At 46.7% G+C, this 12,412-nt stretch overlaps 1 protein-coding gene across 1 annotated transcript in view; it reads right to left on the bottom strand.

The window, feature by feature from the left end:
• The window catches only part of Ezr (ezrin), a 63,016-nt gene extending 50,645 nt beyond the window's left edge, over positions 1–12,371 (bottom strand). Inside the window, exon 1 of the mRNA XM_013024552.1 lies at positions 12,245–12,371. Coding sequence (XP_012880006.1) covers positions 12,245–12,256 — 12 coding nt within the window. The 5' untranslated portion in view covers positions 12,257–12,371. The remainder of the gene's footprint in view (positions 1–12,244) is intronic.
• Between the last annotated feature and the right edge of the window lie 41 nt (positions 12,372–12,412).

Below are 12,412 nucleotides of genomic sequence, written 5' to 3'. Positions count from 1 at the left end.
TTTTGGTCGGTTGTGGGGCCTGAACTCTGGGCCTGGGCGCTGTCCCTCAGCTCTTCAGCTCAAGGCTAGCACTCTACCACTTGAGCCATAGCGCCACTTCTGGTTTTTCTGATGGCTCATTGGAGATAAGAGTCTCACAAACTTCCCTGCCTGGGCTGGCTTTGAACTGTGATCCTCAGGTCTCAGCCTCCCGAGTAGCTAGGATTACAGCGCCTGGCTTACCAACCCACTTTTCAATGAATGAGGAAACTGAGACTCAGAAACGTTTGTACAACTTTCTCCATCTCTGCTAAAAGTATTTACACGTGTAGCTCTCAATGCTATTCTTAAGGTTTTTTTCTTGGGCTGTTTTAAACAATTGAACTGAAAAGTTGGTATTTCTAAATTCCAGAGTAAAAAAGATGTGAACTTTTCTTTCATATATGTACCTGTGAGTCCAAATAGACAAACGCTGTCCCCTCACCTCAGCGCATGCCGGAGGGTCTCACGTCCTTCTCAAGAGCTCCTTTCTGCCTGACAGTAAGCTGCTTCTTGCCCCCTACCCACTGCTTCTTGTCAACCAAGGTTGCTTAATGAACACCACAAAAAGCAGCCCAACCGGTCCTGTTTGTACTCATTATGATCCGAGAAAATCACCTCCCTAGAAGAAGGAACTTTCTGAGCATTCACATTAAAAAGAGTCGGATCCCTCCCCCTTAACACCCGGCCTTCTGAGGTGCTGAGCCCTCCAGGCCTGGTCCCAGGCTAGACATTGCTGCCAGAAGTGGGGGGGGAGCTGCACCTCAGTGCTTGCCCAGACTCACCCCAAGATCACTCCTGGGGTCACCCCACGGGCCATGTCTGTGCGGCAAAGTCACCCTGGGTCAATATTTCCTGACCTGCCCCTCTACTTACACCTTTTCAGCCTTCTTTTTCCATGAGACTTCTTTCACATTAGAAATGACATCCATTGTCTTTGCAAACTCAATCCGGAAACTTAATTTGAATTATTCTTAGACAATACTCTTCATCGGAAAGGATAAAGAAAATAAAGAATACCTGCAAAAGCTACCCTTTCCAGAAACATAAACAACCTACATCTTCCTCTCCCCACCTCAAAGCAGACAAGAGTTTTTCCCTCAAGGTCACTTTCTCTTTATCTAATAAAATTGTGTCTTAATCGTACGACTAGGTTTACTAGGTATGCCACACAGGCTCCCTACCAACTCAGTGCGCTCAAATGTGGAGTTGACTATATACACAAAACTCAGGATCTTGTCAAGAAAAAAATAAAGGACAGGGCAAAGACGGCTATTATACACCTTGTTGGTTTTTAATTCCAGGTTCACAAAACGTAGGAAACTAAAGGAGGTAGACTGAATTCATTATGCACCCAGAATGCACTATTTTCTTTGTAAATTTAGAAGTCTTGTCCAGACTAGTGAGATGCAGAGAGCTGGAGAAACAATGGAAATGTCAACACAACAGAATTCCAGTGCTAACCTGTTGTTTGAGCCACACAGAAAATAAGTCATACTTAAATCTAGTGCTATCTCGGAGATAAATCCAGTGAAGATCATGTGAGCAGGGATATTCTGTAATATTAAACAACATTTCTCCTACAAGGAGCTTAGACAAGATTTACTTGAATTTGCTCATAGTCCTTTTGCCATCTATCAAAAATAATTAGAGGAAGGCCACAATAGCTTTATTATTTTGTTAAAATTCAAACTAAATTCATAAGCTTACAAAACTCACTTGAATAAGCAAACTCCAGCAAAATGACTTGGAAACCATCGTTACTGGTTATATCTTTTTTTAAAGAACTCTTCCATTTATACTTTGTTCCAATCAAGTACTATTTGTTTCACTGGTGAGGCGATTGTAATTATGTACATAAATACTTGGTGGGTACACTTCACAGCCCTAGGACCACCCCCACTCCAACTCCTGCATTTTCCTCCCCCTCCCCTTTCTACCTTCCTCTCCCTCCCAGCCACAGCTCAGGTCACTGATGGTACACACCGGGACCTCCCAAAATGGCTGCCGAAGACCCCACTGGGTAGATAGCTCCTAATTTACTAATTTCCAAGTCTAAAGTTGCTATTAAAACAATGGCCTGTTCCCAGTTGGCTCCCAGCGCCTCCTGCCATTCCCACAAGTTTGGGAATAGAGCAATAATGGAATAGCTGGAGTATCCCAAGGCTGCTGCCTTGCGATGGCCCAGGTAGGATTAGATCGGCTACTCCTTTGCTTGGAAAACACTCTTCTGCGGTGCTACTCTTCAGTTCTGGGACCCATGGAGAACCCCTCACTATTTCCCAGGGAGGGCACAAGCTCCCCAGATCAGGGACTCTGTTCTGCCAAGCCCCTCACACTCAAAACACTGTGTATTTCATAAAGTGCAAAGGAAGCATCTCCAGCTTGTGTGCCTGTAATATGCTTATATGCTTTTCTCTCTCTCTCTCTCTCTACCAGTACTGAAGCTGAAACTCATGGGCTCTTGCTCTTGCTCATGGCTGGTGCTCTACCACCTCCATTCTGGCGTTTTGTTGGTTAATTGGAGATGAAGTCTTACTGCCTGGGCTAGCTTTGAACTGCCATCCCTTGGATTGCAGCCTCCTAAATAGGTAGGATTACAGGCATGGGCCCTGGGCACCAGCTGGCTTATAAAATGCTTTCAACAAGCAAACTCTACTGTAGGGCATTTGAAGAGCTCACAAAAAGCAAGAAAGAAAGCAACAGTGACTTTCCAGGTACCTGAACTGCCCACTTCAACTCCTCTCTTGCATTCTTCTTCTTACAGCTCTTTCTACAGTTTGCAAAGCTTCTTTTCTTACATGGTTTAAGGCTGTCATTTAATATCTCACTCGTGAACTCGTGAGCACACAGGCAGCACTAACAGAGGTAGGCCTGCATGGCTCTACTGCCAGCATAACCATTTCTTTGACATCTACAACTCAGCCAATATTCATTCACCTCCCTGTTGTTTAAAATTTCCTTTCACAGTTGATCTGTTCAGATCCAAGTTATAAGGCATGCATATTGCTTTGACCAACCAAATTCTTTTTTTTTTTGGATGGGGGGGGGATGTCAGTGTGGGGCTTGAACTCTGGGCCTGGGCGCTGTCCCTGTGCTCTTCAGCTCAAGGTGAGTGCTCTACCACTTGAACCACAGCACTTCCGGTTTTCTAGTGGTTTATTGGAAATAAAGAGTCTCACAGACTTTCCTGCCCAGGCTGGCTTTGAACCGTGATCCTCAGATCTCAGCCTCCTGAGTAGCTAGGATTACAGGCGTGAGCCACCGGCACCCGGCTGACCAACCAAATTCTTAATAAGAAGATCTTCCCTCTGTACTTCTCCATCTGAGCTCCACTAAAGAGTCTCATTCAAAGAGCAATGCATTGCATCAGCAAATACTCAATTATCTAAGGAAGATAATATAGCACGCTAATGAGAAAGTTAATAGACATGGTCATGTATTATTTCACAAAGGCAGATCTCAATCTAACATTTATGTTCCAAGTTCTGATGTGGGTTTTGTTTTCTCTTTAAGAGCATGGAGATGGGTTTGGACTTCCTTCTATGACATACTGTGCAAGATACCTACAAATGCAGCAACTGAGCAATGGGCAGACTATTACCCAACCAACTTCCCTGCCCCACAGCATCTACAAGACCATGCAAGAGTCTCAGGCACCTGTACCTTGCCTGCCAAATCTACATACAAACAAGTTCAAGGAAGAAGATCATCCTACAACACAAGGGTTTGTGTTGGCTCATTCAAACTAATTTACCACTAGGCACCTGTAGCTCTTGTCTATAATCCTAACTACTCAGGAAGCTGAGATCTGATGATCAAGGTTCGAAGTAAGCCTGGAGGCTGGCTGGCTGGAAACTGGTCTGCCATCCGTTGAGACAACTTTGTGCAGGGGAGCGAGTCCAATCCCCTCAAAGGCCCTAGAGGTCACCACTACACCCCAGGTCCTACAAACCTGCAAAGGGGCGTTCTACACACTGCAGGGCTGTCAGAGCCAGGGACACAAAGTGAGACACAGCCTACTTCCTGCAGGACTTCGTTAAGCTAAGTTGGAGGGCAAGAATGACTAGCATGGGATGGCAAAGCTTTTAATCAGATTAGATCTCAGTAGATGCAAGTAGAACACTCCAGGACCAGGCACAAAGTCAGCTTCTTGGTGACTGGTGGGAGAAAGTGTTTGAAAACTCACAGAGATCACCCAGAGAGGCAGGGGGTGTTTAAAGTTTGTTCTGAAACAGATAATAATTTGTGTGTGCATGTCAATATGGTGGCTTGAATCAGGGCCTTGCACTCTTGGCCTTGTGCTCTTGTTTGGATTTTTAAATCAAGGCCAGCACATCAGGTTAGCTGGAGATAAGGGTCTCTCAGATTTGTCTGCGCGGGCTGGCTTCAAACCGGAGTCCTTAGATCTCAGTCTCCTGAGTAGCTGATTATAGGAGTGCGTCACAAGCACCCGCTTTCTTTCATTTTTCTTGTATTTTTTTAAAGCACCTAGTCTCTTACTTTGTAGCCAGGAAAGCCAGGGGACAATAAACAAGCATAAAACAACTATAGGCAGAGATCTGTTCTATAAAGTTAACAGAAAGGACAAAGGGTAGGTGCTGATGGCGCTTGATTATTAGATGGATGGTCTAAAACACAAGATTGAGACACAAAGTACCCAGAAACTCATGTATCTGTATCTATATATCTATCTATGTATGTATATATGCATGTATCTGTCTATCAATCATCTATATCCATGTATATTAGTATGCCAAAATATGACTGTATACTTTCAGTGATAAAAACAGCAATTCATTCATATAACAATCTCTTCTCTGTTCAATACAGGTACAAATTACATTTAGCATATGCCAGAAATCTGTCATTAGATGATGGCTTAGCAAGTGTGACACAAGATACTGCCACTTTCACCATGTAACAAAGAACAGCCACAGACTCCAGCCTCATGAAACACATTACCTCCACCTCTGTGCCAATCATGTCTGCTGCAAGGTGACAATTCGTGTAACAGACATCCTAGGACAGGATTCGGATGCTCTCAGCAGGCTGGTTAGCAAAACAGAGTCTTTGCTCTTTGATAACAGGCGTAAAAAAAAACCAACAACACAAACAACGAATAGGGTGACTTTCCTCCCAAATATTAGCCTACCCATAAAATATACATGTGGTTACAATGAAAGTTTAATAATATTTGCCTTACTCTCAAAGCAGGATTTGGCAGTTTGTTTGTTTAATTTCCTATAAAGAAGCAGAGAATAGGTATTTCCAGCCTTTACTTGAAGTCTGTTGTATTGTATTGCCTTAAAACAATCCTTCAAAAATGTAAAGAAATGTTCTTATCAAGTAGACATTAGAAAAGCAGGTCACAGCCATGCTACCCTGCAGATGACAGTATACCTGCCTCTTCCTCTACATCTTTTCCTGCCCTTTGGGTATTAGTGGGGTTTGAACTCACTACTTGAGCCACAACCATAGCTGCTGGCCCCTTTCTTAAGGGAAAACAGTTATTCACACTATCAGAGATGCCAATGCTAAATTGATTTTCTCTAGGGCAAAAATGCAAAGTGAAATTAATTACATCAAGAGTGACTTCAAAATTATCAAAAGGACAGGCAAAGTCTGACACACCTATACTGATTTGTGTAGTCTGACCAACAGAGGTAATCTGTTCCTCTCCCACCTTTATTTTTTATGCTAGTCCTGGGGCTTGAACTCAGGGTTTGGAAACTGTCTGTGAGCTTTTCTGCTCAAGGATAGTGTTCTACCACTTGAACCATAGCTCCACTTTCAGCTTTGTAGTGATTAACTAGAGGTAAGAGTCTCATGAACTTTCCTGCCCAGGCTGGATTCACTGTGATCCTCAAACCTCCTTTCTGAGTAGCTAGGATTACAGGCGTGAGCCACTGGTGCCTGGCCAATCTGGCTTTTTGCTGGTTGATTAGATAGAAGAGTATCATCTTTCCTGCTTCCGCTGGCTTTGAACTGCAATCCTCAGATCTCAGGCTCCTAAGAAGCTAAGGATTTTAGATGTGAGCCATCAGTGCTGGTTTCTCTCTTACTTTTATCAATAAAAGTTGGGCCAAAGTCAGAATGTTTTTATTTGCTTCTAAGGTTTGTTCGATTAAAAGGGTAATTATAGTAAGGAGGCTTTTCTCCCCCTTTGCAACTGCACTGCCATTTTATCTGCAGGTAATAAAAAGGACTTCAGGAAGAAAGGGAAATGGAACAGACTTCTGCCAGAAATGCCCTCTGCTCTTGGGAAGCCCACTGAGTCTCGACTGCTCTCTGCCAACAGGCAGTCCTGCGGACTCCATCTGCTTCTGTGTCTCTCTTGCTACACTGCTGTTCTTCGATTACACATTCACCTACTCCCTTAGACTGTGAACTCCTTAAAGTAGAAGCCATTTTTACTGATGTTCAAGGTCCTGGAAGGAGCTTACAGGGTGTGACCAAGCTTGACTCAGGAGAATGAAGTCCAGGAATGACAAAGGAATTGTGACAACTAGAACACACAGAGAATCCACGGAGATAAGGTCAATATAAGCATTTCCTGTGAAGGCCACCGGCAAACACAAACTCAAAAGTTTTAGCTACAAGTTACACTGAAAGTCTGTAGGACACCTCCAGGGGAAAAGCATGCAGGCACCAGCATTCACAGCATGCAAAGGTAAGCTGGTCTTCAGAGATGAGCACCACTTCAACCTAGTTTACTTAGCCTTTTTATTCCCCAAGTTGAGATTCACTACAAGGCTTGCTCAGGCACAAATAGTACATTATGAAATTAGTCTTTCATGGTCCTTTGTGGGTTTAGTTGGAAAAACATACATTATAAATAATTTATTTCAGTAAAAAGTTTCTAAGTCACATTACAGCACAATGGTTCTCGTTCTCTCTCTCCCTACACCCCCCCCCCCCCCCCCCCGTCTGTGTACTGGAGCTTGAACTTAAGGCCTCACATCCTCCTTTGGCTTTTTTGTTTAAGGCTGGTGCTTTACCACATGAGCTACACCTCTACTTTTTTTTTTTGCTGGGTAATTGGAGATAAGAGTCTCACACACTTTTCTGTCCAAGTTGGCTTTCAGTTGAAATCCTCCTATCTCAGCCTCCTAAGTATCTAGAATTAACAGATGTGCATCATCAGTGCCTGGCTTCTTTGATTCTTTAAAACAAAAGAAAACAAAACTCTGGAATAACAATCTTCATTCCTTATGTCAACAGGCATGGATGATATATACATTAAGAGGGAAATAATGCTACCTTTCAGTGTATTTAATTTGCGGTAGCACACACCTATAATGTTTATATTAAAAAATAATTAGAGTAGCTGAGGAGTCCCAATGTAGTTACTACCAAATGAAGTAAAACATAGGGTCTAACTTCATATGCATTCCTGATTTTGAGAGAAGACTGAAATTTATTGTCTCAGATTACAGACTGGACTCATCTAAGTAATATGAGAAAGTAGGAATGATGAACCATTTTATGAATCTCCAAATTATCAAAGATACACAAAACCTTAAGTTTAAAAAAGGAGGGATGAGGAAGTGGCTCAAGTGGTAAAGCACTTGCCTAAGAAGTATGAGGTCACGGGTTCAATCCCAGAACCAGGGAAATGAAAGAATTATAACCCACTAAACTACAGATTAACAAAGCTACTGAAACTTTTGTTAGAAATTACAACATTCTCATTCAGAGCAGTGACTAACAAGAAGACTGGTGTGGAACAGAAGAGAAGTGAGGAATGAGGACTGGTGTCTTTTCTCCCCTTTAAAAGCAGAGCCAAATCAGGCTCACACCTGTAATCCTAGCTACTCAGGAGGCTGAGGATCTGAGGATCATGGTTCAAAGCCAGCCCAAGCATGAAAAGCCATTGAGACTCCACTTAACTACCAAAAAGCCAGAAGTGGTAGAGCTCTAGCATTGGGGGAAAAAAAAAAAGCCAGATGAGAATTTAATGCCCTGAGTGTGAACCCCATTACAGGCATAAGCAATACCACCAACAAAAACAAGCCAATAGAAAAAAAATAAATAAAGCCAAGAGCCAAAATTTGACACACTACTGATCAAAGCTAGGGCACACCCTGCAGAAACTCAAGCCAGAGGCGGTGGCCCCTTCCATCTCAGGCCTTGTCTCTCTGGGGTTGAGAATCCTGCTATCTCCTCATTTCCAATCCCATCACGATCCACATACCAGTAATTGCACCATAGAGTTGAAGCTGGACATTGAAGAAGACAGGCACCTCTTACATCCACCAGCCACAAATGTATTAATGCATACAGAACTGGACTCCCCTGTCCCAGACAGCTGGCCCTGTTCCAGGACTCTATCTCAGTAGTGACTCTACCATTCAGTCACTTAGCAAACCAGAAACAGGACGGCAGCCTGGGCACTGCCCTCAGTCCTGGGCATCCAATCTACCACCAAAGCTGTTCAATTGGACCTCCACTGCCCAGGCCATCACCGAGGTTCATGGCTACTCAGAGGGCTACTGGCTGGGCTGTAGTCTTGCCACCTCCTGCTCCCCTGCATTCTCATGTTACAGAGAACAGTCAGGTTTGCAAAAGGCAAATCTGATTTGCTTTCTAGAAGGTCAAACTCTGAGTTAAGATAAAAATGCCTGAGTATGACTGGGCCTGACTTGATTTTCTCTACAGACATGCAGGTTTCTAAGCAGAACCCTGACTCCTCCCACTTCCTCCCAGGCAGAGCTGGTGCACTTACTTGGAGTTGCTCTCTCCCAATACTTCCCTTCAAGTTTGAGTCTTGGCTTTAGTCTGTTGGCAGTCTCTCCTGCCAACAGCTCACATTCCCTCCAATCAACCTCCAGAGCCACAAGGCTGCATTTACTAGGCTAACGTGTGTGCCACAACCAGGCCGAGCCATGATGCCAGGGCTCCTCCACGATGACTGACAGTGCTACTCCACCATGCCAGGGCTACTTCTGTGCCTGCCACTTGGGGACCCCTCCCCCACCTCTCACAGGTGCTCCGTTAAACGGTGGGCTATACATACTCATCATGCTTTACAGCCTGGTGATGGCAGATCAGTAACCCTAGCCAGCATTTCTCACCCCCAAGTGCCAAAATCTTAGCTACTTAATTCACCATCTGCCCTTGGTGAAGGAGGGGCTGGGGTGGAAATGCATCCCACGGGTCCTCCTCAACGAAGGGGGCGGGCCTGGAAACCTACCAGAGTAGCCAGTAAATGCTGTCCCTATTATAATATTCAGTGGAAGGGCACGTTTTCCCGAAGAGGTCAGGTTGTCTCAGAAGTGACATTGCTCAGTGGTAGCGCACTGGTCTAGTTTCCTGGGTCTGATCTGCAGGACCCCCCCAACCCCCCCATAACAGCTGAAGGAAGAAGGCGTTCACATTTGGCAAAGGGTGGAACGCATACACAGTATTTTCCCAGTGGAAGATAAACCTCGCACATTAGAAACACCACTGCAGACAAGAACCGGGAAGGCCCGGCGCTCCTTCCCCTGGGGCTGCTCAGAGACCTGGCTTGAAAGGCAAACCAACACCTTTCACTTCCTGGCCGCCAGCGGCCTGCTCCTCTCTCGCGCCTGGCCCCAATCCGGAGAAGCCAGCGGGGAAGCCACGAGGGCGGAGCTCCGGAGACACCGGCCCCCAGGGTGGGTGGGGCAAGAACTGCTCCCCGCAGCGGGGCTCAGGGTCTCAGCTGCGCCCCGGCGCGGGCATCCCGGAGAGGACCTGGGAAGGCACCTGGCTGCCCTCCTCGGAAGTCCACCAGCCCCACTGAATGGGGACCCAAAGCAGCCATGGGAAACCGAGACCACAGGCGCGCGGGCGCGGCCCGGCCCAGGCCCTTCCTGGCCCCACCTGGCCGGAGCACAGCCTTCCCTCTGCCGGAGCCTGGGCCAGGGCTCCAGCTGCTGCTAAGTACCCCACGAGCCAGGACCTGCCCCCCTCCCAGCCTCCGGAACGAATAGATGCTAATCTGTTTCACAAGTGGTACTCTAGAGAAAGCACAGCACCTGAGTATTACTCCATTTATACCATTCTACGAAGAAGCCATCTACAGATTCGCTGAGGAAACTCAGTCACCAGGGAGGAGCTCAAAAGCCCCCTGGAATGGGCTGTACTTGTGATGGCCCCTTAATTCTGTGCAATGTCCCATCCCACCAAAGCCCCTAAAGAAACTGTTAGCTTGGGCTAAATGGGGATGAATGACGCTTTGCTTAAAGGACGCTTCTTCAGGCTCGTTGGGCGGATGTCACTTAACATTGATTGAGGCAGGAAAGCAAACCAACCCAAACTGCCCATACCAAATCAGCAAACTGGATCCTCGGTAACCGCCTTGGACAGCCGGGCTGTTCTCCACGGACAGGATTTGTGTTCTGTCCCCAACACTCAGGCTCCGCTTAGCTAAGAGGAGAACTCTCAAGGAAGTCTGAAACGTGTACCTTTGTAATAACTAGCTTGCAATACTATGCCTAAGATACCCTTTCAAAAAGTTATTTTGTCTCCCAAGGCATTGAAACACACCTGGCAATGGCTACTCTCCATCCTCAACCCAACAACTGCCATTGCATTTCAGACTTTGCAGAAAACAGCTCCAACGCCTTACCAACTTAAAAAAAAGACATTGAAAACCAACTGAAATTCAAACATAGCTGCCACAGTGAATAAGAGCCTTAAAAATGTACAGCAAATTCCTACACACAGTGCAACGTGGCAAAACATGAATGAACCCTGAAGACCAAGTCTTCTAAAATTAAGTCCCCTAAGATTCACCCACATGAGGTCCGTGGAGCAGCCCATTCATAAGGCAGAGTCGGATAGTAGTTGCTGTGGAGAAATGGGAAGTTAGTGTGGAGTCAATGTGGACAGATGATTGGTGGTGATGGTTGTTTAAGGTCTAGTTAACAACACTGAACTGTACTCTCAAAATGGCTAACCTAAGTTATACTTTACTAGTATAACAAAAACAGAAAAGGAATAAAAAAGATTACAGTTGATGAAGAGGAGAGAAGGAAAGGCTGTGATGGCAAATAGGCTCATGATTTTTTTTTCCTTCTGTGTTTTATCTTAACAGCGGAGCTCTGTAGTTTCTGGTGAAATCACAAAAGGCACAAGGGAGACGAATTTCTTGGCTATCTTGTGCACAGCCTGCACTGAGTTTAGGGTAGTTTTATACCACGGGCATTGCTGGGCTTGGATGAACCTTTAAAATGAACAAGAACTTTGTGTAGGACCAAAACAGTCGGCCTGGCCTTTCTATGATGATATAACTTATTCCCCAAACTATACTGGCTCGCTCTTAACCTAGTGACCGAATAATTCCTTTAACCTAGCCTAAAACAAGACTTCGAATGAAGAACTCTCTTCAGAGCACACGAAATTTAACAGAAACCACCACAACACATAAGCACTGATCAAGAACCAGCCTTGAAAAACTAGACATGCCTCATATATATTTATTATATATATATATATACATATTATGGAGTCCTGATATTTTCTCCTTTGCAATTAAAAATTCAATAATAATAGTAACAATAGCAAGCTCTGGCTAGTGTCTAGACACCAGCTCACCAGCGTGGATGGCACACATACAACTTTCTAAGAAGTGCCACTTCCTAATCGTACCCCTCCTCCCCCCCCTCCCGCCCTCTTCCCCGGCCAGGACAGCAGTCTGGGCCCAGCGGGGCCGGGCACGGCCAGGGCCTCCTCATCACGCTCGCGGGCTGACCCATCAGCAATTCAGATCTATTGCTAACCCTTTCATAGATAGTGATCCCGCTGCCACCAGCACATTCCCCGGCGATCAGGGCCGGGCCGCCCGGGCGGGGGGAGCCGAGGGGCAGCGCCCCGGCTGCGGGCCCCGAGGGTGAGTCACCGCCCCCCCCTCCCCGGTGCCCTTCCGTCGCCCGGGGAAGGCGTGCGCTGCCGGGCACGCTCGCTCCGCCGTCCCCCTGCGGTTTGCGCTTGTGGGAAAAGAAACTTTAAAGCTGCCCCGGCCGGCACGACAGCGACCACACACAGCACCGGGTGTGCGAGCGGCCGTCTGCTCCTTCACTGTGTCCACACAGGACCGGGGACCCCCGGTGGGGGGGGATGCTAAATAAAGGACCGCCGTCGCGTGTCCTCGGCTCCCGCCGACCCGGTCCGAGCTCCGCCGTGAGCCGCCCCGCACCTGGCGCCGGTGAGTCCCGAGCGGGGAAACCCGGCCGGGCACCGCGCCCGGATCACTTACTGGCTTCGGCATCTTCGGTTCCAGGTGGGACGTCTCGACGCCCCGGAAGCTCGGTTCTGCACAACAGCCGCCGCTCCGACGTAAGCCGACCCCAAGGCAGAGCGAAGCCCGGCGCGCGCCCCGCCGAGCGCCGCGCGCCGGCTTAAGAAGCAGCCGGGCGGCGCCGGG

The sequence above is a fragment of the Dipodomys ordii genome, unplaced genomic scaffold (assembly GCF_000151885.1).
Source record: "Dipodomys ordii isolate 6190 unplaced genomic scaffold, Dord_2.0 Scaffold77, whole genome shotgun sequence".
In the NCBI taxonomy this organism is placed as follows: domain Eukaryota; kingdom Metazoa; phylum Chordata; class Mammalia; order Rodentia; family Heteromyidae; genus Dipodomys; species Dipodomys ordii.
The sequence above is the reverse complement of the archived record's forward strand: the minus strand, read 5'-3'. Positions and strand labels throughout refer to the sequence as shown.